Source organism: Eulemur rufifrons, chromosome 9, assembly GCF_041146395.1.
Source record: "Eulemur rufifrons isolate Redbay chromosome 9, OSU_ERuf_1, whole genome shotgun sequence".
NCBI lineage: Eukaryota > Metazoa > Chordata > Mammalia > Primates > Lemuridae > Eulemur > Eulemur rufifrons.
The window spans coordinates 35,596,419-35,618,073 of NC_090991.1; the positions used below are offsets into that span (position 1 = coordinate 35,596,419).

Here is a 21,655-nt window from a genome sequence, read left to right on the forward strand (position 1 = left end):
TCTTAAGGAATCTATCACTTAAAGTAAGAAAGAATTAATCTGTACTGACCTTATCCTGAGAATAGAGTACAAAGAAACTGGAATCAGGTCAGGAATAAGTAACCTGACTCTTCAGTCTCTCTGAAGCTACCATGTCAGCAAAGCAGCAAGGAAATTAGGCTGCAGTGGGGAAGATTGGTGTTTTCACAGCAGCCGTTGAGTGCTGACTCTGGAAACAAAGATGTATATGCTCAGGGAAGAGACAGCACTGGTGGGTTAATTCACACCAACCACTCTTATCATGCTACTTAATCTCAACCCATTTGGCTTAAAGTGTACATCAGGTTGCAGCATTACTGCCCAAGCGAGGTTTGGTCACATCCTATTTGCCTCAGCCCTGGATTAAGGCAAAATGAGAAGGGAAGTGCTTTGAGCAGGATCCACAGCTGGGGAGTATGGAGGAAGGGCAGGTAATCCTAGCAGGGTAGGGAAGCAAAGAAACAAAAAAAGTAGACTTAGTAGGCAAATGATACAGTAAATGATTTCTTTAAATACATAAAAACAATGCTTCAAATAAACTGTTTCATTCCACTTCCCCAGATATCTTGGGGTTCTCTAGATAATCCTAAATAGCAGCTAAGCAATAGCTGCCATCAGGGAGCCAGAGGATAAGTGCAATTTTTATTTCCCTGTGGGATCAAAGCCAGCTAAGCAAATGGCCCCAGATGTGAAGGGTTGGCTAGAAGGACCAGGCAGAGACCATCTGCAGTGTTATTACCTTGGGCTTTGGATTAGGCATTGTTCTTTTGTTATCTGTCTATTGTTCCTATTTAAAAATGCTGAAAAAGAAAATCACCGTTTTGAATAAGCTAGAGCCAATTGTAATGGTCAAGAAGAAGCATTCTTTATTTTTTTTCCCCATGGTTTATTTCACAAGAGTACGTTTGGGGGCAAATTTGCTGTTCCCAGCTAGACCAGACCCAGTGGGATTGTCTTGGGGTGCACAGCAAAATCCATGTTGGCTCAGGAGCTGTGGGGTTAACTAGAGCACGGAGCAACTGCACACTTCAATTACTGCTTTAAAAGCCCAGGGCAAGAGACCTGGGTACATGGGAGGGCCTAGGTGTGGGAACAAGGGCATCTGGTCCCAGAAGGAGAGTAGGTTACTCCATTCCTCTGCCCCCTTTTGGAAATGGAGCACTTTGCTACTTTTTCTGTGAAGTCCTAGAACTGCCCAGGTTATTCTTTTTCCTTTTCTTTCTTTTTTTTTCTTGTATAATACATCATGACGTTCAAAGCCCAGAGTATTTATATGCAGACTAGATTTTACAGCTTATTTTTTCCCCATTGGGTATTTGGTCACCTTGTTTTGTCTTTTTTCTTTCCATGAATGACATCAATATCTGTACTGCTAGAGGGTGGGGCCTACTGCCATCTTTAGTGCCCCTGTCCAGCTCTGCCATGTTTAGCCAGCCTGTTTCCACACCCGCCTCACCTCTGGCAATCCTGGGAGTTTTTTGTATGTTTTTCTCCTTTCTCATTTCCCTCTGGTAGTATCATCTAATCCCAGCATTCTGTTATCTAGTACTGTGTAAGCAAGGGTAGCCTGAACTGTTGAGAGAAGAGAAGTGAGCTAAGAGAGAGTGCTCCCTAAGAAAGGAGGCTTTGTATTTACACAATGCTGTTCTCCTCAGGCTTCTAACCTGCCCCGTAGCACTGCCCTTTCTGAGGGCAGAAGCACTTAGCATGCTGGCTGTATACAGGACTTCCTTTCTTTCTCAGGCTTCTCTGGAAGGAGACTGATATGGCCTTTTATTACTGAGCAAGGAGTGGTTCTCACATCAGAACCAGAGATTCCCCCTGGCTCTCATTGCAGTGCCGGAAGAGAGGGCTCCTGTTGGTGGTGCTGATAGGTTAGAGGGGGAGACTGAGCGGGTGAGGTGAGTGCTAGAGACCCGCAAGAGCTGGGGCAGAGGCCGGGCGCGGTGGCTCACGCCTGTAATCCTAGCACTCTGGGAGGCCGAGGCGGGTGGTATTGCTCAAGGTCAGGAGTTCGAGACCAGCCTGAGCGAGACCCCGTCTCTACTAAAAATAGAAAGACATTATATGGACACCTAAAAATCTATATAGAAAAAATTAGCCGGGCATAGTGGCACATGCCTGTAGTCCCAGCTACTCGGGAGGCTGAGGCAGTAGGATCGCTTAAGCCCAGGAGTTTGAGGTTGCTGTGAGCTAAGCTGACGCCACGGCACTCACTCTAGCCTGGGCAACAAAGTGAGACTCTGTCTCAACAAAAAAAAAAAAAAAAAAAAAAAAAAAAAGAGCTGGGGCAGAAAGAGGCATACTGAAAAACTAGCAAGGGGTGTCCTGAGGATGTCCGGAAGGGAGACTGCCTTTGACCAGTGTGGGGAGGACCTGAAGAAATTGCTTTTCCTTCTATATTCTCTGTCTCTGATGTTGCCTTGGATGCCAGATGTGGACATAGATGTCAGAGTGCCTGATTGTTGCTACTCAGCTGCCAGCAGGGCAGGTAGGAGAAGCAGTAAAGCAGAAATGGGAGATTTAAAGTCAAAATGACAAGGCCCTTAAGGCATTTCAGGCACCTATTTTGAGTCATTTTAGTTTTTCCCCCAATTTATCTTTCAACTTGAGTTAAATGGCTTCGTTAGCTTCCTGTGATGACTTTTATAGTGTTCTATATAGTCCACAGTCCCTATGTTGCCAGCACCTTATGAGATTTAGTTTCTCAAAAAATGGTCCTCTGTAGACTTCAGGGAAGAACTGGGTCTCCCTAAGAGAGAATACAGGCTAGGCATGGCTGACTTCCTTTCATCCCTAACAATGGCTTTACAAGTGAGCGTCTGGACTCAGATGGCTTGTGTTGAGTTCTGTAGATGAATGGGAAGGGTCTTTAGAAGCAGAGGGTCCAGCCTTTGTTTCCTTGAACAGGAAGAAAGTAAAAGTAGGGTGCGAGTGGCTCACGCCTGTAATCCTAGCACTCTGACAGGCCAAGGCAGGAGGATTGTTCAAGGTCAGGAGTTCGAGACCAGCCTGAGCAAGAGTGAGACCCCATCTCTGCTAAAAATAGAAAGAAATTAACCTGACAACTAAAAACATATAGAAAAAATTAGCCGGGCATGGTGGCGCATGCCTATAGTCCTAGCTACTCGGGAGGCTGAGGCAGTAAGGATTTCTTGAGCCCAAGAGTTTGAGGTTGCTGTGAGCTAGACTGATGCCGTGGCACTCTAGCCCGGGCAACAGAGTGAGACTCTGTCTCAAAAAAAAGGTAAAGAGAAGGTGGGCCTTTCTATTGGGGTCCAAGCTGCACTCTTCTTACACAATTTGTCTTTGGAATGAGTTGACTTCTGGCCTTACCAAGGAGGGGAAGTGGCCAAGATGTCTTTGATTTAGCTCTTTGGGAACACTTGGACTTGGAAGGGACCTTGGTTCCAGAAAGCTAGCTCTGTGTTTAACCTCACCTGATGGATCTGTTACTCCCAGTCCCAAGGATAGACAGTTGGAGGGATGACTTCTTCATTTTGAGTTTCGAAAGCTACTTGTCCTTGGTCTTCAGTTAAGGAGGAAGACTTCTGAGCCTCAGCTTCTTGTAGACCTGGCTCTGGGGCTAAGCTGGTCAATGGCTCAAGCCCTGAAGGTACCTGGAGTTCTCTGACACCTTCTAGAGTGGAAGCACTGGCTGGCTGGCTTGCCTTGGGGCGGGGGCTTTTGCTTTCTGGAAGGAAGTGATCCAGAGGTCCGTGGACTGAAAGGCATAGTGGCTTCTCAGGGGCTGTGAGGATAATTTCCGTCCGAGTTGCTGTTAAAGCCAGGAGGCCAGGTTCCTCAGATGGGGCTCCGGGTTCCTCCCCAGGACAGATGTCTGCCATGGTGCCCTTTATTTTATTTCCTTCTGGATCAGTGATTTCCCATCGACATAGCTCTGCCATCCTGCTCCCCATACTGCTTGCTCCCTGGGGGCTGTCTTTGGGTTGTTCAGTGTCCAGAGCACCTGATGGGGGGACGGGCCCCCCTGAGTCTGTGCCTTCCCAGGGGCAGACTGTCTCCTGCTCGCTGCTGCGTTTCGCTGCTGCTTTTGAAAAGTGTTCTCCAGCCCCTGCAGCCCCTATAGCCCCTGCCTCCTGAAGGAACAGCTCTCCTTGCCCTTGTGATTCTCCGCCCGCCTCCTCTTGCAGCCCCTGTTCCTCTGCTGCTCCTTTACTCACCTCCCAAGGGCAGATCTCTGCTTTCTTGGCAGAGGGAGCCTCTTCTACTTCCCACGGACACACTTCTGCTACCCTGGCTCCCACGCTGCCTGCTGCCTCAGAACTGCCTTTGCTTCTGTCAGAAGGTAGACCCCCACAATCTTGACTCTCCCAGGGACACACAGCCTCCTGCTTCCCCAAGTCTGCCGTCTCTGGCTCTTTCTGAACTGGCACGCCTTTGGGCTCTGGCTTTTCTGGGGCTCTGCCTTTCTCTTCTTGAGATTCCCCTTCTCCATCCTGTCTTGATACCCCTTTTACAGGGCTTCTTTCAGTCACCTCCCAGGGACAGATCTCGGCCTTGGCGCTGCTGTCAGGTTTATACACATCTGGGTCGGGAGCATCCCATGGGCACACCTCCGCAACCCTGCTCCCAACACTGAGCAGTCCCTGGGAGCTGGCTTTAGGCTGCTCAGGGTGCTGGCTGTCTGGGTGGGAGAAAGAACCTGCTGGGGCCATGCTCTCCCATGGACAGACAGATTGTAGCTTGTTGCTTTTTTCCCCGTCGTCAGTAGTGAATTCTGCTTTTGAAGCAGGAGATTTTTCTTGGGTTATGTGTTCTGGGACGGAGCCTGTCTTTGGGACTTGTCTCAGGTCCCCCTTCTTTGTTGCTTCCAAGGAATGCACCTCTGCCAGTTTGCTACTCGTGCTGCTGGAAGAGTCTAAGACCTTGGAGGCCTGAGCAGAGGATTCCCTCAAGTCCTTGTTCTCCCAAGGACAAATAACTTCTTGTTCTTGACTCAGTTTTGCCACCCATTTTGACATGTCTTCTCCCAGGGAGGTAAGTCTCGCCTTTTCTAGAGTTTTCTCCCTCTGCCCTGCTGATTCACTCCCCATCTCTTGTTCTAGTTCCTTCCCAGGAGCTCCTTCATTCACCTCCCAGGGACAGATCTTGGCTTTTTCACTGGCAGGAGCTTCCTGTACTTCCCAGGGACACACCTCAGCTGGCCTGCACCCCACATGGTCCAGATCCTGGTCCCCAGCTCTTGTCCCGTCAGCATCCAGAGCATCTGAATGCTGAGAGGAGTCCCCTGGACGCAAGCTCTCCCAGGGACAGGCCACCTCCTGCTCTGGGGTGGGCCTCTCTGGCTTCTTTGGAGCCGTAACATCTGTCTCCTTGGGTCCAGAATCTGCAGACGTCTTTCCTGTATAGTCTGGAGACTTCCTAGTGGCCTCAGCTCCCAGAGCCCTTTCCTCCCCTGCTGCAGCATCCACCTCCCAGGGACAGATCTTTGCCTTCTCAACAGTTGGGGTTTCCTCCACATCCCATGGGCAGATCTCAGCAGCTTTGCTCCCCACACTGCCTGACATCTGGAAAGTGGCTGGGGGTCTGTCTGTGTCTCGAGGACCTGGTTGTGGGGGGAAGCTGCCATGGTCTACACTCTCCCAGGGACACACTGCTTCCTGCTTTTGGATCTGCCCCTCGGGCTTTTCCCAAGCTGTGACATCTTTGATTCCTGATTTTCCAGGCGTTTTCTCCTTGTCCTTTTGAGATTCGCCTCCTTTTGGTTCCTGTCCTGATGTCCAGTTTTCTTTTGTTCTTTCATTCACCTCCCAGGGACAGATTTCTGCTTTGTCCTGTACCTCTGGCTTGAGATCTTCCCAGGGACACACCTGTGCTCTGCTTTCTCCACTGCTTAGGAGTTGGCCGCCAGCTTGGGATGAGGAATTGTCTAGACATGGGCTGGAGTGCCCAGGGGCTGTGCTCTCCCAGGGACATACTGGTTCCTGCTGTTGACTTAATTTCTGCATTGCTTTCACAGTTTGTTCCCCCATCGCTCCAAAGCTTCCTTTTCCAGAGGCTTTTTCCTTTTCTTGGAGAGATTCTCTACCTGTCCCCTGACTCAGCATTTCCTGCCCCACTACCTCACCATCCAGCTCCTGGAGACAGATCTCTGCTTTCCTGATAGCGGGAGCGTCTCCTGTCTCCTGTGGACACACCTCCGCAGTGCTGCCGTCCAAACTCCCCGAGCAGTCTGGGCTTCCTGGGGCCTGAATTGAGACTGCCAAGGGGCCCCGAAAATCTGTGCTCTCCCATGGGCCAAGAGACTCCAAGCCTCCCCGCAGTGTGTGTTCTTTCCAAAAGATTGTTTTCTCGGGGGTTTTCTGCTTTTCCTGGGGGAGCTCCTTCACTCCCTCCTGGGCGGGTTTCCCGTCCTCTCCTTCACTTGCCTCCCAGGGACACAGCTCTGCCTTCGCCACCTTCCTCGCCTCCACGCTGCCCACTGCCTCTGACCCGCCCTTGCTTCTGTCAGAGTCCTGAGGGGATGACTGAGGGGACATACCTCCAGGCTCAGCAGTCTCCCAGGGACACACTGCTTCCTGTCCCCTGACCAGCCTCTCTGGCTTTTTCCGTGCAATGGCAACCACATCTCTGGGCTCTGATTTTTCGGGGGCTTTCCCCCGCTCTTCTTGGGAGGCATCTGGAGCTTGTCTTAATGCCCTCGTCTCAGGGCCTCCTTCACTCACCTCCCAGGGGCAGATTTCGGCCTTGTTGCAACTGTCTGGGTGACATGTTTCTGACTCGGTGACTTCCCAGGGGCATATATCTGCTACCCTGTGGTCAGCACTGCCCAGGGACCGGAGGCCAGCTTTGGGCGGTTCCCGCCATCCCATGGGGGCTTCTTTTGCTTGCTCAGCATTTTTGTCCCTAAAAACTTGCCTCAGTGTGACAGGCCCTGTTTTACCTGCTTTCTCAACTTTCTGGTCCCCTAGACTTTGAGATGTCCTCTTGCCTCTGTCCTCTTGTTCCCTGCTGCCGTCCTGTTGACAGACTTGGAGCATTCTGCTCGTGTGAGCATTCTGTTGGTTCTGGAGGGACTCATCATCGCAGGGGGCAAGGGCAGCCTGCTTGCTCACCACCTTGGGCCGGCCCAGCCTGGGAGACCTGGAGGCTGTCCCTACACTCTGTGCTGCAGCTCTGCTCGTCTCCCCGTCAGGACTCTCCTCCCCACCCTCCCTCTCTTTGTATGTGCTCCGAGAGCGGGTCAGAGCTTTGATAGCCAGTCCCAGGCTGCGCATGGAACCCTGCTGAGCAGGGACCTGGAGGCTGTGTGATTTGGAAAAGATTTTGGGCCTGTCCTCATCCACGTCATCAGCTTCTCCCTGGAGATGCCTGTCTTCTGTGTCCATCTCATTCTCCCCAGGCCCCTTTTTCTCTACTGCAATGGAGAGGGCCCTCCAGAACCTGGCTCGAGGTGGGGCAGGGGAGTGGCTGCCTCGCTCTGGCCCTGGGGGGACTTCCTGGGCTACATTTTCTTTCTTGACTGGCAGTTCTGCATTCTCCCAGGGGCAGATAAAGGTGAGTAAGCTGGGGCTTTGCGGGGGTGCTGGAACTGGTGCCAGGGCAGGGGCTGGGGTTGGGGCTGGAGCTGGCATCAGAGCTGGAGCCAAGCTGGAGGTGGGAGACAGCATCCTTGGCTCTCCCAGGCAGGCCCCAGACAGGGCCAAGGTGGGTGTGGAGACCTGGTGCCGGATGGGCGGGTGGGGCAGCCTTCTTCCAGCTTCCTCATGAAGCTTCCTTGAGGCATAAGAGCTGTCCATGCTGCTGCTCTTGGCAGGGGAAGGTGGGGCTGACAGGGGGGCCCCTCGAGCCTGTGGCAGCCTTCTAGCTGATGGCCTCCTCACCGGACTCGCCATGGCCGCCATGACTGCCTCAGCCTTCTTTCGTTCCTCTCGCTCCTTCGCCTGCCGGTATGTCTCCTCCAGGTAGGCCTGGCTGGCCATGAGCAGGGCCTTTTCCCTGGAGCCGGCCACGCTGAGCGACTTCTGCAGGGAGGCGGGCCGGGCTCTGGGAAGCCTCTCTCCCACAGTCAGGTTGTGGGCGCTGGCCGACCTGAAGCCCAGGGCAGGAGGGGCAGGAGGCCCCTCCATTGACTCCCGGCTCTCTCCTCGTGGGGCCTTCTTGGCCAGCTTCCTCCTCAGCAGTGAGTCGAGGAGAGGCGGGTCCTGCTCCCTGTGCTGGTCATAGGTGCTGCGGGACTTGCGCAGAGCTGGTGGCCCCTCCGGCTCCTGGAGGCTGGAGCTGAGGAGCCTGCGGCGGGAGGAGCCCGGCAAGCTGCTGCGACCTTGGGAGCCCGAGTCCCGGGAGTGCTGCCGGGCCAGGGCCTCGGGGAACTCGGCCAGGTACCTCATGAAGGAGCGGCCCAGCCCCTGGCGTGAGCTGCCCCGCTTCTTGGGCAGGTGAGGGTTGTTTGCAGCCATTTCCTTGGTCTTGTGGACCTCAAGCTGGGCATAGAGCTTCTTCAGTTCATCCTGCAGGGAGGGGAGGGAAGGGACACAAGCAGAACCTCGGGTGAGCTCTCCCTACCCCTGGCTGCACTGTTCTCCCCCTCGGCCCTTATTTAGACCATCTTCTCTGGGGATCTCTTCTGTCAAGCTGTGTCCCTTCCTTGGTTTTAAAACTCAGAATTTACCTCTTCGTTCCTACAAAACCAGTGCCAACCTAGCCCTGAGCTAGATCCATGCAGCTCCGAGGACTCAGAGCGTACTCTGTTCTCTGGGGTGTTGTGGTCTGGTGGGGGAGGTCACTAGCTTGGGAGAGACTGCTGACCCATTGTGTGCTTCGAGGCTGTTTTCTTGAGCCCTTTGAGCCTCTGCATCTTCTGTACAGCGAGACTACCTGGCTGATCAAGGGTATGAAATTGATGGGGCCAAGTGTGGTGGCTCACGCCTATAATCCTAGCACTTTGGGAGGCCAAGGTGGGAGGATCACTTGCGGTCAGGAGTTTGAGACCTGCCTGAACAAGAGCGAGACCCCCATCTTTATAAAAAATAGAAAAATTAGTGGGGTGTGGTAGTATACGCCTGTAGTCCCAGCTACTTGGGAGGCTGAGGCAGGAGGATCACTCGAGCCCAGGAGTTTGAGTCTGCAGTGAGCTACAATGATACCACTGCACTCTACCCAGGGCGTAGAGTGAGACCCTGTCTCAAAAAACAAAACAGAAAAAAAAGAAATTAACGGGACTGATGGACATGAAATGAGCAGTATTTGGGTGTAAGTGATGGAGTGGGGCTTTGTAAGTCTTTTATGTTCTGGATTTCTCTTCAGAGCCAGCGTAGGGGGAGCAGATTGGCTGATGTTCCGAAATGTGGAAGGCCATGAGTGTGGCTGCTCTGCTAGGGTGCTCCGCGTGCTCCCTGGCCTCAGCTGGAGTGGGGGCAACTCAGCCTTGACCCGAGACAGGGCAGAAGGCAGGGCAGGCGGAGACCAGATGGTGAGGAGGACTCAAGGGGGAAGCAAGCCAGGCAGCTGGGACGAGGAAGGAACTGGGAGGTGGGAAGACTCTCCTTTGTGAGGCTGTAAACAAGTCAGGTGTGGAGGGGACCCCAGTGGAGGCGGAGGATGGACAACATGGCTTCCCAAGATGGTTCCCATCCTTTAGGTTTTATAAAACAATGGGCTTGGACTGCCAGCTCTCCTTACTTTCTACCCACTGATCCTCTCATTAGTTCCTGTGACTATGGTGACACCTTTGAGCAGAAAAGTAAGAATAACCAGGCTCTTCCAATGTAAGACCCAGGAAGAACTTCCTTTCCCTAAGACCTGCCAGGTCCCAGGAAAGGGGATCCTGCTGTGGAAATCCTGGTGGCCACTCACTGCCTGAACTACCCAAGTCCATGGCTGGCCCTAGGGTCACCAGATGTCCTGCTTTGCTGGGGACTGAGGGGTTTCTTAGTGTGCCCTCCACGATGCCGCTGCTGAGTGAGCGGAGGACCCCAGGCAGTAGGGCTCCTCTCTCAACTCTGCCTCTAACTTGCCAGGTGGCCTGGGCCTCCAAGATCCGTGTCCTGGGGCTTTGGGGGTCTTTCCACTTGGGTGGTGTGTGGCTTTTCAATAGAGTCACAGGAATCAGGGCAGCGGTGGAGAAGGGGGGGCAGGTCTTGGAGAGAGGGAAAGCTAGGGGCGGGGAGGGGAACCTGCAGTGGCACACAGCCCGGGTGGCAGGGCAGCTGTGCTCCCTCTGCCCAGTCCCTGAAAGCTGGCATCAGCAGGGGGCTGGGAGAGCTGCACCTACCCGAATGTCTCCAGGGTCCAGGCTGCGCTCGCTCCAGGCTGAGGCGATGCTGCTGTTGAGGTAGGAGCCTGAGCGCTGCAGGTCCAGCTCGTCCTCATACGCCTCATCCACAATCTCCTCCCGGGGTGGAGCCCCCAGCTTCCAGAACTGGCGGGCATGGATGAGTGGGAAAAAGACTCCCCCTGGCTCCCTGTCCACTCCTACTCTCACCTCCCTGTGGAATGTGTCTTTACTTTGTGAATCTTTGCCCCCTACTCTGATTTGGAATTCCCGGGGTCCATAGAGTTTTACTCCCCCATCCTCCCTGATCTTCTCTGGCTCAGAGACCAGGGTGGTCCCGATCCCATCTCTGCAATTCCTAGCCATGTCCTTCAGCTCCCTCACCTCTCTCTTTCTGACAGCTTCCGAGTAGGTTTTCAGAGTTTTCTTAGGGCCCCTGTCGCTCAGCTCGCTCACCCCCAGCACTTCTGTTATCTTCACACTGGGCTGGAGAGGGCGCCATGGCACGGCAGATCCACACTGCCCCCTACAAGGGGGCTGGGGTCTGCCTCCCATGCGGGCGAGGGAGACCTCACCTTGGGGATGAAGATCAGAGCCAGTGTGGCGGTGACCGTGCTGTGGGTGTGGAAGAAGAAGAGGAGGAGGGTCCAGTCCGGGTGCAGGGAGGGAACCAGCACAAACCTGGGCGTGGGATGGGAGGGGGATTGTCAGTGCAGGTGAGAATGGCCTCTTCACCTCACCTTCTCTCTGGCTCTTCTCCCAGCCCCAGCCCTGATCTCCATGGAGTGAGGAGGGTGCTCTTTCTCTTGCCCTCTCCAGGATGTAGGTCCTAGCTCAAGGCTCATGTCAGTCCCCACCTCTGGGAAGCCCTCCCAGGCTACTCCATCTTGCCTTCTCTGGCTGTCTATAGTACAGGATTGTGCCCCACAGCTCTGCAAGGACCACCCTGTGGTCCTCTGCCGCAGGACCGGGTCCTTATGGGCACACACACAGCAGGCTTGCTGCCGTTACAGCTAAGGAGTGAGGGGGAGAAGGCAGGGGAACTGAGCATGTGTGGGAAGGGTGTGCTGGGGGTGCTAGAGAGGAGTTAGGAGCACTTCCTCTTGGGTGGGGGCCTCCTCACCTTGGTGGAGATCTGCGGGGTAGGGAGAGAGCTACAGGTGGGGGCTTCCCTCATCTTGCTGAGGCATAGCAGCGTTGCCAGGATGGCTGTGGGCTGGGGGCACCCTCTCCTGGGATAGGTGAGGAGTGGTGTTCGGGTGGGAGGAGTCATGGGCAGGTGGGTCCATCCTCACCTGGCTGTGTGGAAGGCAGCAGAGAGCAGCAGCTCGTTGTGCAGGGCGATGCCCATGTAGCGTGGCTCGTGGAAGGCCGACAGGACAGCCCGGGTGGCGTAGCACAGGAAGCTGCCCCAGCACAGGAGCAGCATCTCAGCTGTGGGGAGGTGAGGAGGGGGAGCAGCACTGCCTTAGCAGCTGTGCCTCCCCTTTCTCTGTAGGGTGCTGGGGCGGGGGGTGCCTGGGCCAGGGCTCTGGGGAAAAGGCGGTAGAGCCAGGACAGGAAGCCCCTGGAGGTGCAGAGCCAGGGACCAGAGTGAGGCTGGGTTTGGCAGAAGCAGCTCACCCACAACCATGATGTAGTCCCAGCGGTCGTGGTGACAGAGGTAGAAGTGGCGGCCAGTGGGAGTGTGGCCTCGGATCACCAGAGGGGCGTTCTGGATGCCTCGCTCCAGGATGCCCACTGTCCACACGGCCAAGAAGCCCAGCACGAGCAGTAGGAGCAGTCCCAGGCGCTGCAGCAGCCGCCCGCTGCTCAGATGGGGACCCCGCTGGGCCGATCGAGACAGAAACAGCTGCAACACCCTACAAGGGTTAGGGTACCGATGGTGGATGAGAGGATGGGGGAGGACCACAAAGAGGGGGCCAGAGCCCTGGCCTCCATCCATTGCTTCCCCCTGCCTTCCCTGTCCTCCCATCCTTTTCATGGTCCATTGCTGCCTCTTACCCCAAAAAGTTACGTGGGAGGGAAGGCTGTAGTGATGGGGGTAGGCCTTGGGGGCACAGATGAGTGGAGCTGGTAAGGGTCTGGCTTTGGAAAACTCCACTGCATAAATGAGCCAGGGTGGCCTGGAGTGAGCAGTGTGAGAACAAGGTCCACCCCAGGCCCTACCTGTACAGCTTGAGTGTAATGGTGCCATAGACGATGGCAAAACCCAGCAGCCGGACCCAGCGGAGGGCGATGCAGCGGAATACACTGGGCTTGAAGTACAGGATAAAGACCTGGGGGAAGGGGGCAAAAATCTCTGCTTTCACTGTGCTTCTATACATGCTGGGCCTGTGCTAAGCATGTCGCTAACCCTCCCAGCCGCCCTGCAATAGAGGCAGCATCACCTCCATCCTGTAGAGGAGCAGCTTATCAGAAAGGTTAGGTAACCTGTCCTAAATCACACCGCAGGTCATAGAGCTCTTTTAAGCCTGGGGCTGTTTGGCTCCAGAACTTAGTAGACTAGCCTGCCATTTGTGGGTGTGAGTAGGGGGAATCTGAGGTCTCACCCCAAGAGGCAGGAAGAGGAGGGGTTCTGGGGTTTGGAGGGTGCCAGGTTGGGGCTGTGGGGGATCCTGGCAGGTGGGGCAGCCTCTGGCCACAGACTCACAGGAAAGTAGAGGAGCAGGGATCCAAAAAGGATGGTTTCCAGCAAGACAATTCCAGACGCCCAGATCCTCTGTGAACCCAGGAGAGAGGCATGTGAGCAGGGCAGTGGGAGGACGGAGCCTGGACACCGGTGCCAGAGGCTCTCGGGCCTGTTTGAGGGGTCACTCAGTGGCCCTGTAATGCTAGTTCTGGCTTCTCTGTCACAGCCACGCCCCCACTCCCAGCCCAGGCCCAGCCCCATGCCTTCCCAGTCCCACCCGGGCCCTGCTGCAGAGCTGGGCTCAAATCAGAGGTTGCTGGAGCTAGAAGGGATCTCATGCACTCCTCCAAGCTCTGGGTCAGATTGCTCCCTTGTCTAGAATACGATACCCCTTCTCGGCCCAGTGACATCCAGTTCACCTTCAAGCCTGCCTCAAATGTCATGTTCTCCAGTAAGTCTTTCTCATGCCATCTCAGACAGGATGGCCGGGTCCTTTTCTGAGCTCCCACAGCAATTGACAGACACCTCCATCCTTGCCGCTGTCTCACTGTGCTGTCATTTTATCTACGTGTTTGCTTGCTCCATTAAACTGGGAGCTCCATGAGGGTGCAGATCACTTCCTCTGGTGCCTAGGCAGTTTTTGCTTAGAATACTCAACTGGCATTTGTAGAATCAAGTCCAATGCCTTCATTTTACAGATAAGGAAACGGGTCTAAGGTATCACTTGCCTAATGTCACATAGTGAGTGAGATTTAGAATCAAGACTGGAACCCACTTCTCCCGAGTTCTAGTCTTAGGTAGCCTGCGGTTGAGATGGGTAGGACATGTGTGCAGGAGAGAGATGTGGGGGCCTTCCTTGCCTTGCGCCGGTGGCAGCAGTAGAAGACCAGCATGCTCAGGAAGACGGCCAGCATGCAGCAGGCCTGGCAGGCTAGTACTGCTGCTCGCAGTGCCAGGGCCTCCTCCACCAAGCACGGTGTGGCATCCATGCAGCTGGTGCAGCCCTCAGCACACGGCTGGCACCGCAGCAGCCTCCCGGAGCTGCCTTGGAGGGACCCAAATTGCCCAGGAGTCTGGGTGGCACTCTCCTCTAACCCTGTAAAGAACAAGATGGGTGCAAGGAGTGGGGCATGGCTAGGGCATCCCGAGATCCTAGCCTTCTTTCCTAATGGTCACCACAGCCCTCTCCCTGCCCTCCTATGGTCTGTGGCCCCAGGGATAAGAGGGAGTGGGTACTCCCTGGGGAGACCAGGGCAATAGCAGAGGTGATGCCAGGCTAGGGCTCACTGGGAGGTCCACTTGCATCACATCTGCATGCTGTGGGCTCATTCTCAGAAGGTGCAGACACCCCCAAACTGGGCTCTGCCTGCCTCCCCCGCTCCTCTCTATCTGCCCTTGCTCCACGAGTTTTCTCCCAGAGTCTCAGCCCACCCTGCCTTTCTTCCCCAGATGCACCCTCCCGTCCAGCCTAGCCTGTGAAACACACACCTGGTCCCCACCACAGTTACATACCCCCAGAGTGGCTTGCCCCGTAGAATCCAGGTCGGCAGCGGCAGAGGTATCGGCCAAGGACAAAGCCCTGACTCTCCAGGGGGACACACTGTGGGGACAACAAACACAACGTGTACTTATATGGCACTTTCTCTGGAAGAGCTTTCCCTCCTGGGAAGAGACCTATCCATGGCACCTGGGTCTGCACTAGAGCATCCCTCCCGAAGCCCTCCCTAGTCCTTGGGAAGCCTTCCCTCTGTGGAAACCCTGCCCTAGCCCCTGCTGTTGCCTTACTTCACAAAGAGACCCTGAGCAAAAAGTATGGGGATAGATCACCCTTCTGTTCAGACTGACTGGGGCAGGAGCCTCACACATCCCATTTCCCAGTGCCCAGCTGTTGCTAGGGCAGCGTACAGGGGGAGGAGGTGGAAGCGGGGAGAGCTCTGTGCCCAACCACACCTTGCGTGCCTACATCCTGCTTCAAAGGGTCCCCATTAGCCTCCCTCTTTGGCACACAGGTGGGTTGAAAAGGCCCCCACAGAGCAGCTTACTCTGTCAGGGGCCATCTGGCTTTGGCACGAAACTGCCTTCCCCTGCCCTAATGCCAGGCTAATGCCAGGCTGATAGGATGCCAAGGCCAGCCCTTTATTCCACCTCTGCCCATTGATGTTTGCCTGGCAGGGGACAGAGCAGTCCTCAGAACCAGGCGGGGAGGATGAGCACATAGATGAGGTCAGATCTGTTGTGGGGAGTGGCTGGGAAACAGACATGAGTGGGGCAAAGGAAGGGGTTAACCTTGGGAGATTCTGCATCCACACCCTGACTGCACCTGGAAGGGTTAGAGGGTGGTGGTTATGAAATCGTGGCCCAGCTTCCCCTCTTGCCTGGACCACTGGGATGTACTCTGTTCTTGCCACAGTCTGCACAGTGAGACAAATGTGCACCCAGAGAAGGGAATGTGGCTGGTTAAAAAGTGAGCTGGACAGTGGGAGCCCTTCTCCATCCCCGGGCCTATAGCTCCAAACACCTGTGCCCTGAAGAGCAGTAGGCCACCTGTGCACACACAGCGATATGTCCCCCAGCTCCAGCAGGCTTCAGGGCTCACCTTGGCTTCAGTTCAGCTCACGAAGGAGCAGTCAGAGTAATGATGGAGCGAATGCATTCACTGGCCTGCCCACTTCCCAGAATTGGGCTTGCAAAATTTCCAGCCAGTGCTGTCCACCATTCTGATTCACCTGCACCCACAACCCTGATTCTGCCTGCATCTGGCCTGGGTTCCATCACCTTCACAAATCCCAGACCTCGTCAAGCTCCTTTGGTTAGATTCCTCCCATACCCCAACTAGCAATTGCATTTATTTCAACAAACGCTAATGGGGCATCCTATGTGGGCAAAGAGGAACCCAGAGCTGTGTTGACATGGACAATGTGGTCCAGGGGAAGGAAAGGAGATGATTAATGGAGGCTCAAGGAGGGGCCCTGGAGAAGGATCCTGGAGCACTGAGTACCAGAAAGGAGAGCAGAGAGGGACACTGAGATTTCAAAGGAATAAGGAGTGGCCTTCTTGGACAGGAGTGAGGGATCGGGAGGGTGTAAATGGCCTCACTTTTGAAAAGCCTGCTGTCTCATCACTGCCAATCACTTGGGACTCCCTTGAAGCCCTGAGATGCTGGGGTGGCTTTGGCAGCCACTTCTGGGAGCTGGGTGGTGGCAGTGATGGGAAAGGGGGAGGGAGGCAGGACCCTAGTAGCCCCCCCATCCTCCTCTTCCTTACCTGGGTGCTGTTGAGATCACACAGGTGTGTGTTAGAATACCATCCTGGGCCGCTTGCACACTGATTGATGTCCACACTCTGGAGGTCTACGTCCATCTGCACTTGCCCCCTAAGGGCAGTGAATTGGCAGTTAGGGGCACAGCGATGGATGCCAAGGTGGCCATGTGTGTCCTTGAGCATGTCGGGGCTCAGAAAACAGTGCTCCAAATTATGGCACTTCGGCATGCTGAGTACTTGGAACTGAAGGGCCTCAGAAGCATGTTCTCTCTGACGACCTCCTCCCCTCTGATCTCCCACCCTTCTTCCTCTCCTGAAGCGAGTCATCGAAACCAGAATTCCTCTTCTCCAAGGCAGGTCATAGAAACTAGAATCTCTCTCCCCTAGAGCAAGCCATAAAACCTAGAAATATACTCTAACTTTCCTTTGCCTTTCTGTGTAGGAGTTGGCCATAAAGAAATTCTCTGACCTACCTCGTCTGATAGTAGATCATAAACCCCTCATTCCAGAGGGGTCCTGCCCTCCACCTGGGAGGAAGGAATGCCACACAGAGAGACCGAGAAGAATTGAGACGGGCCTTGCTGGGTTTCTCAGCCTATTGCTTCACTCAGTCTATTACCATTAGATCAGACCCGTTTATGTCCAATCTCATTTCTCTCTGTCCATTCTTGGACATGACTGTCCATTCTTCATCAAATCAAAGCATACAAATGGAAAGTTTTCCCTGGGTTTTTGGGCCTTCGTTTCTGAAGCCTCCTGGGTTATGTAAAACTTTGATTAAATACATTTGTTAGCTGGAGTGCTGTGACCCTTATGATGGGTGAGGAAATGTATCACACCTTTCCGCCCCTACAGGCACTAGACCATGGGACACTGCAGTCTTGGCAAACTTCAGCGCAGTGGCTGCAGGGTACCCGGAAGGTGCACATGTGTTCCATCTCTCCAGTGCTGTGAACTCTCGTTGTCTCTGTGGACAACAGTCCCCTTCCCACTAGGTTGTTCCCCCCCATGCCTCAGCTTCTCAATATCCCATCATTTCCTGGTTTCTAACAATGGGCAGAGAGGGTGTATGTCCAGACATGTAGGAGCCCAGGACTCTGATAATCTGTCTGAAGGGGATTGTCACACTTCCCCACTCCATGTATGTCTACCACACACACACACACACGCACACACACACACAGCTCAGCTATTAACCACCCCCTCGCTCTGCCCAAGCCAGGTCAGAATGGATCACAACACAGGAGACATGAAATGGAGGAGCCCCGAGCTGGAGCTGCCTGGCCCAGCAGCATCCCAAACCCTGCCCTGGGCCAAGTGGGGAGAGAGGTGGCAGGGAGCCAGGCTGCCTGCCGGCAGGAGGTAACCCCTGCTGGGAACAGCGAATGGGGCCACAGAGCTGAAAGAGAGATATTGATTGTTGAATCCCTGCTGCACTGTGCTCATTTGCTGCCCTCTCTCCCTTAGGGGTCCCAGCCCCTCTTTGCTGTGGTTGAGCGAGGAGGTCAGTCATTTGAGGAGTATCACAAGCTCCTGGGTCAGGACAGGCAGGACAGTGGGGCCTGCTTGATAGAGCCATTAGGAGAGACCCTGGGGAGCCAGCCAACTCCTAGACAGAAAAGGCATTGGTTCCATGCCCCTCAAGAATTTTCCTTCTCCTGGGAAGCCTCCTTTACAGCTCTCAGTTGCTAGAGAGCAGCGGGTTTAACTCCTGGAGTGCCCACCTGGCTCCTCTGAGAAGCCTGGTGCATAGATTGTCACTGTCATCCATGCCAATCCCTCTTCAGCCTCTTGTACTCACTTCTCAGACCTGGGGGCCAAGACCTACGCCCGTCTACACAGACATCTGTACACACACATGTGTAGACCTACATATAGGTATCCTACATATGTATACCCATTGTATGTGCACATGCTCAGACATTCCTTCATGTGCTCAAGCACATAAATACAAATAGACACCCAGATAAATATGTGTAAATGGATTGATTCATACGCAGTATGTGCACTCACACCTGTGTGCGTCAAGAGAGAGCTACAGATTCCCAGAGCCAACTGCAAACACGCACAGCTGAATGCAAATGCACACATCTGTGCTCCCCCCAGACATACACATGTTCATCCGAATGGCCCATGCACAGCTGGATGGACTTGTGTCCCCCACCCCTACATACCCACAAATGCATCAAATCCTGCACAGACCCACTTACCTGACCTCTGGGCTGAGGTCTGGCTTGAGTCCGTAAAAGGTGGCGGAGAGTGTGATCAGCCAGCCAGGACGGAGCCGGCCCTCCTGGCATTCTAGGAAGGGAGGAGACAGCCTCACCTGCTGCACGTCCCCCACGTATCCATCTGCCTGTGGCCACTTGGGGCTGCCAAGGCTCCCTAGGTCATTGGTTAGCACCCGCTTCTGCAGGGCAGGGATGTCCAGGTCCCCCACCAGGCTCTCCTCCTGCACTCTGTTCCCAGACAGGTCCTGAAGGATGGTCTGCTCCCTGATCCGGGTGGCCTGCAGGGCCAGCTGTAGGTGGCTGGCCCCTGGTGGAGGGTTAAAGGTCAGCAAGGCCCGGTATGCCCGTGGGTCTCCCTCAGCCACGCTGCGGACCAGTGCCTGGTACCACTCCACATCCTCCTCCACGCTGGACTCACGGATGTCATTGGCTTGCAGCAGCATGTTGAGAAAATTGGCAGCCTGGGCAAGGGTGCCCGCTGCCCCCAGTAGGATTGGAGGGAGGCCTGGTCTGGCTCCTGCCCCGTGCTCTTCATAGCGCTCACTACAATTAGCCCCCAACAGCTGTTGGGCATCTCCAGAGTAGAGAAAAGCCAGGGCTGCCTCAGCCCCCTCTGGGGGCACCCAGATGGGCACAGATCCTGGCTTGACTTCGGAGGACAGCGGGGGCAGAGAGCGGAGAGATCGCGGACCCCCCAGAGCCCAGCCACAGAGGAAATAGCAGCCCAGCAGCCCCCACAAAGGAGGGGGCGTGACCACTGCCCTGGTGCCCATCCTCAGGGCAGCTTTGGGGACCCTGGGGTCCAGGCTGCCTGGGGGATTTGGTGGCTCAGGAGAGCCCAGGCAGATGCTGGCCGAGATCTGGGGGCTGCCTGCCTCCACGCCTCCTATCGTGGCGTTCCCTCTTCGTCTTTCCCTCTCTCTCACCCTCTCTCTCTCACGCTGGCGCTGGCTCGCCTATTTTCTCTCTCTCTCTAACGTCATCAGCTGGCTTCTGGATGTAGGCATGAGGGACCTGCCCCCTCCTTTTTCAGTGTGGCCCCCCATCTCAAACCCTTTTAATCCTGGCACCCCTCTCTTTCCTCACCCTCTTATGCAGGATCCAGGCTCCCTCCACCCCCCACCCCACATCTGCTGCAGAGAGAGAGAGAGAGAGAGAGAGAGATGGAGAGAAGGGGAGGGGAAGGGACCAGTTGTGCTCTCCCTCCCTCCCTCCCTCCCCCTGCCCTTTGCTCCATTAGGAGAGATGGGCAAATCCAGGATGGGGCGCCATAGCAACCGCAGATGAGCCCATGCCCCACTCTCCACCCCTCTGCTCCACTCAGCCTCCTGGCAGCAATCTCCACAGGCATGATAAAGGGCCAAGCTGCATCTCCTGGCAATCTGCTCTGGCTGCCTGCACCCCCCGACACCATGTTGCTGAACTGGAATTTAGGAGTTGGGGCAGGGAGGGTAGGAAAGAGAGCCTAACATAACCATAATCAATCCTTGTACAGACTGTGGCAGCTTAGAAAGTGGCTCTTCATGTGTGTTATCTCAATGAGTCTTCCCCACAACCATGTATGGTGAATATTCTTATTCCCATTTCACAGATGTGGACACTGAGGCTTAGACACTCACCCAAGATCACATAGCTGCTCACTTTGAGACTCAAACCCAAAGCTCTGACTCCTCTACACTGCCCAATCAAACCGCCAGCATAACCCTGTTACTCAACCTCAGGGACTGGAAGAAAGCTCATTACAGAGGGATAAATCAAGGCCCAGAGAGGTTAAGGGACTTCCCTAGGACCATGCTGTTGTTCGTGACAGAGATGGAGCTGCCACCCAGGTGTCTGCCCCCCACCCAGGCCCTCCTTCTCCAGGGCCAGTTAACAAGCACAGCAGCAATGGTGGGGGTGGGGGTGAGGGCTGGGCAGGGAGAAGGCTGGGCAGTGGACAAAGTTTTGCCTCCGCTTTTTCTTTCACCTTCATTTTGTCATCCTCAGTTTTTCCTTCTTCTTCCTTTCTTCATGAAAACTGTGAAAACTGTAGCTAGTCTCTTTACTCTTCCCAGGTTTGGTTTTGTTTTGTTGTGTTTTTTTTAGACAGAGTCTTGCTCTGTCATCCAGGCTGGAGTGCAGTGGTGTGATCATAGCTCACTGTAGCCTCAAACTCCTGGGCTCACCAATCCTTCTGCCTCAGCCTCTGGAGTAGCTAGGACCACAGCCACGCACCACCGCACGTGGCTAATTTTTTTTTTTTTTAGAGATGGGGTCTAGCTATGTTGCCCAGGCTGGTCTCCAACTCCTGGCCTCAAGTAATCCTCCTGCCTCGGCCTCCCAAAGTGCTGGGACTACAGGTGTGAGCCACTGCGCCCAGCCTCTTCTCAGTTTTCTTATCCCTCACAGCCTACCCTTTGCAGGACACAGTGACTAAGGAGCCCAGAGTCAGCACTATCTGAAGCATCCTCCTTGGATCTGGAAGGGTGTGGATCCTTAGGGGAAGCCACAGAACAAAGCTCCTGCTTTGTTCCCCAATGTGCTTCCCACTAACCCAGGTGATCTGGTTCCATAGGCACATGCTGTCTCTTGGTTTTTTCCCTTTTAACCCCCTCCCCACTACTGTCTTACAGCTTTGCTATCCCAGATCACTGAGTGTACATAGGAAGGGATGGGTGGTGGGGACATAAAGGCTGTGGGGGAAAGAGGGGGTGGCTAGAGAACAAGCCCCCAGGAGACTCTTTGCATGGCAGAACTAGAAACAGAACAGCCAAGACTGTTCTTTAACAGATAAGGAAACTAAAACCCTGAAAGGAAAGGGACATTCCCAAGGCCACCAAGCCAGTTAGTGGCACAGATGGGACCAAAAACCTGTGTTGTACACTCATAGCTCTTTTCTTGGACTCTGTATGTGAACAAAGGGAGAGAAAGATGAAGGGGAGCGAATGACTCATTCTGTTTCTTGGTATTTATTACCGTTTACTATTAGTAGAGGGTCAAGAAACCACATTGGGTGAGTTACATATTTTTTCCAAGAAGCTTTTCATAATATTAGTAATAACTAACATTTGTATAGTGCTTTAGAATTTACCAAGCTCCTTTACATATAAGTTTTCATTAAATTCCCCCAAATAGTCCTGTCAAATGGGGGAGTATTACTGACCCATTTTTACAAATCAGACACATTCAGAGATGTTTCATTATGCTTCAAAGATGTTCAGGAAGTGGCTCAAACTAGATGGACCACAAAGTCTGGAGGTCCAAGGACTGTCTCATTCATCACTGTACCCCCAAAGC

At 54.3% G+C, this 21,655-nt stretch overlaps 1 protein-coding gene across 1 annotated transcript; it reads right to left on the bottom strand.

Annotated features, from left to right (window-relative positions):
• Positions 1–3,470: 3,470 nt before the first annotated feature.
• On the bottom strand, positions 3,471–19,152 carry GPR179 (G protein-coupled receptor 179). Its single transcript, XM_069481314.1, has 11 exons — positions 18,359–19,152; positions 16,152–16,260; positions 14,400–14,487; positions 13,748–13,983; positions 12,909–12,977; positions 12,425–12,534; positions 11,879–12,117; positions 11,551–11,689; positions 10,831–10,936; positions 10,256–10,402; positions 3,471–8,492 (listed from the first exon to the last, which is right to left on the bottom strand). The coding sequence occupies exons 1-11, from the start codon at positions 19,150–19,152 to the stop codon at positions 3,471–3,473; spliced, it is 7,059 nt and encodes a 2,352-aa protein (XP_069337415.1).
• Between the last annotated feature and the right edge of the window lie 2,503 nt (positions 19,153–21,655).